General features: G+C 39.7%; 1 protein-coding gene across 1 annotated transcript; it reads left to right on the top strand.

Moving 5' to 3' along the window:
* Positions 1 to 202: 202 nt before the first annotated feature.
* SARC_16141 (hypothetical protein) lies at positions 203 to 1,323 on the top strand (the record flags this gene model as incomplete). Its single annotated transcript, XM_014289748.1, has 2 exons — positions 203 to 319; positions 1,095 to 1,323. Coding segments are annotated over 2 exons (340 nt in total), but the record flags the coding sequence as incomplete, so codon positions are not given.
* Positions 1,324 to 1,422: the final 99 nt, after the last annotated feature.

The following is a 1,422-nucleotide window of genomic DNA, read 5'->3' as shown; positions in this document are numbered from 1 at the left end:
TATCTATACATATATCTATAGCAATATTATCTATATCTGTACTTTTATTTGTATCTATATCTATATCTACATCTATATCTTATATATATATACAGTACATATGTGTATGTATGTATGTATGTAGTCTACCTCTCCACACCTTGCTGGTTGCGTACTTATCTGGCCGATCTTATTCAGCTTCTCACTTCCTTTCGATGATGCAGTATTACTCGGACACGGGTATCCCAAAGAAATATCTGAGCGACAACGTCTGTGCTGTTTGTGGGGACGATTTTATGCCTCAGAGCGATGATCAACTGATACTAGAATGCAATCACAAGTATGTTCGCCATATCCGTTAACAAATTCTGCCATCGCTTTTACATTTCCTAGTTGATATTTATTCCTTGTTCGTTTACGTAGGCGCAGGTGAGCTCCATCGTATGCATGTCGTTTTTTATATATAGTAGTTGTCTCCTAGATGAGCATATCTACTTCGGCACAATAGACATTATTATCTGTCGCTAGGCAGATGCGTGCACCTTTCATATGTTAAAAAGGTGTGGTGTGTTTAGATATAGACTGTCCTCATATGTATCACTATTTATACCTATGACGAAAGTATTTGCTCACACTTCACTAGAGACGATGCCGGCATGTACATGTGACTGTTGGGTCATACATTTATTGGAGTGCTAAATATTAGTATACAGTTTTCGATCATGATGTTGTGTTGTAGGGGTTGTATTATATTCATGGGCCTGGTTCAGTTCCAGCCAGGCGGATTGTTTATTGTTTACTGTTAGGTTGCCCGTGTGATCGTATACGAATAAAAAAGTTCCGCCCATAAGTAGCAACATGCGAACAAATACTACAAACATCAAACCCCAAAAGGGGACACAGTAACACTTTCGTTTGAAAGAGGAACACAAACAGTTTTACTCTTCACCATCATACCTACGAATGTACTGGCGTCGACGATTAAGGCATTGTTCCACGTGAAGTATTCGGAATGGGCGTCAATTGCACATGCTGTTTCCTCCCGTTAATTTGTGATGTCATGAAGAATAGCGATCACGGTTCACATGCTGACACTGCATATCTCTGCTATCCAGGGTGCACCATAATTGTATTAAGGGCTGGATGATTGTAGGTAAAAAGCAAACTTGCCCGTACTGCAAAGAAAAGATAGATCTCAGGAAGATAGCGCCTTCCCCGTGGCTATCGCAGGACGTTGCCTTCGGTGCTTTACTGGATGGCTTAAGATATTTGGTTGCTTGGCAACCGCTCATCATACTCACGGCGCAATCGCTAATAACGATGTTCCATTTACATTAAAGACTCATAGTTATTTTTTTTATTACTTCTTCGACGGACTGCTTCATCCTGTACCGAATTCCTTGTTTCGTGATAAACTTTAATCCATATCTGATTAATATATTA

Source organism: Sphaeroforma arctica (assembly GCF_001186125.1).
Source record: "Sphaeroforma arctica JP610 unplaced genomic scaffold supercont1.7448, whole genome shotgun sequence".
Classification (NCBI taxonomy): Eukaryota; class Ichthyosporea; order Ichthyophonida; genus Sphaeroforma; species Sphaeroforma arctica.
This window is presented reverse-complemented; position numbering and strand designations above follow the sequence as displayed.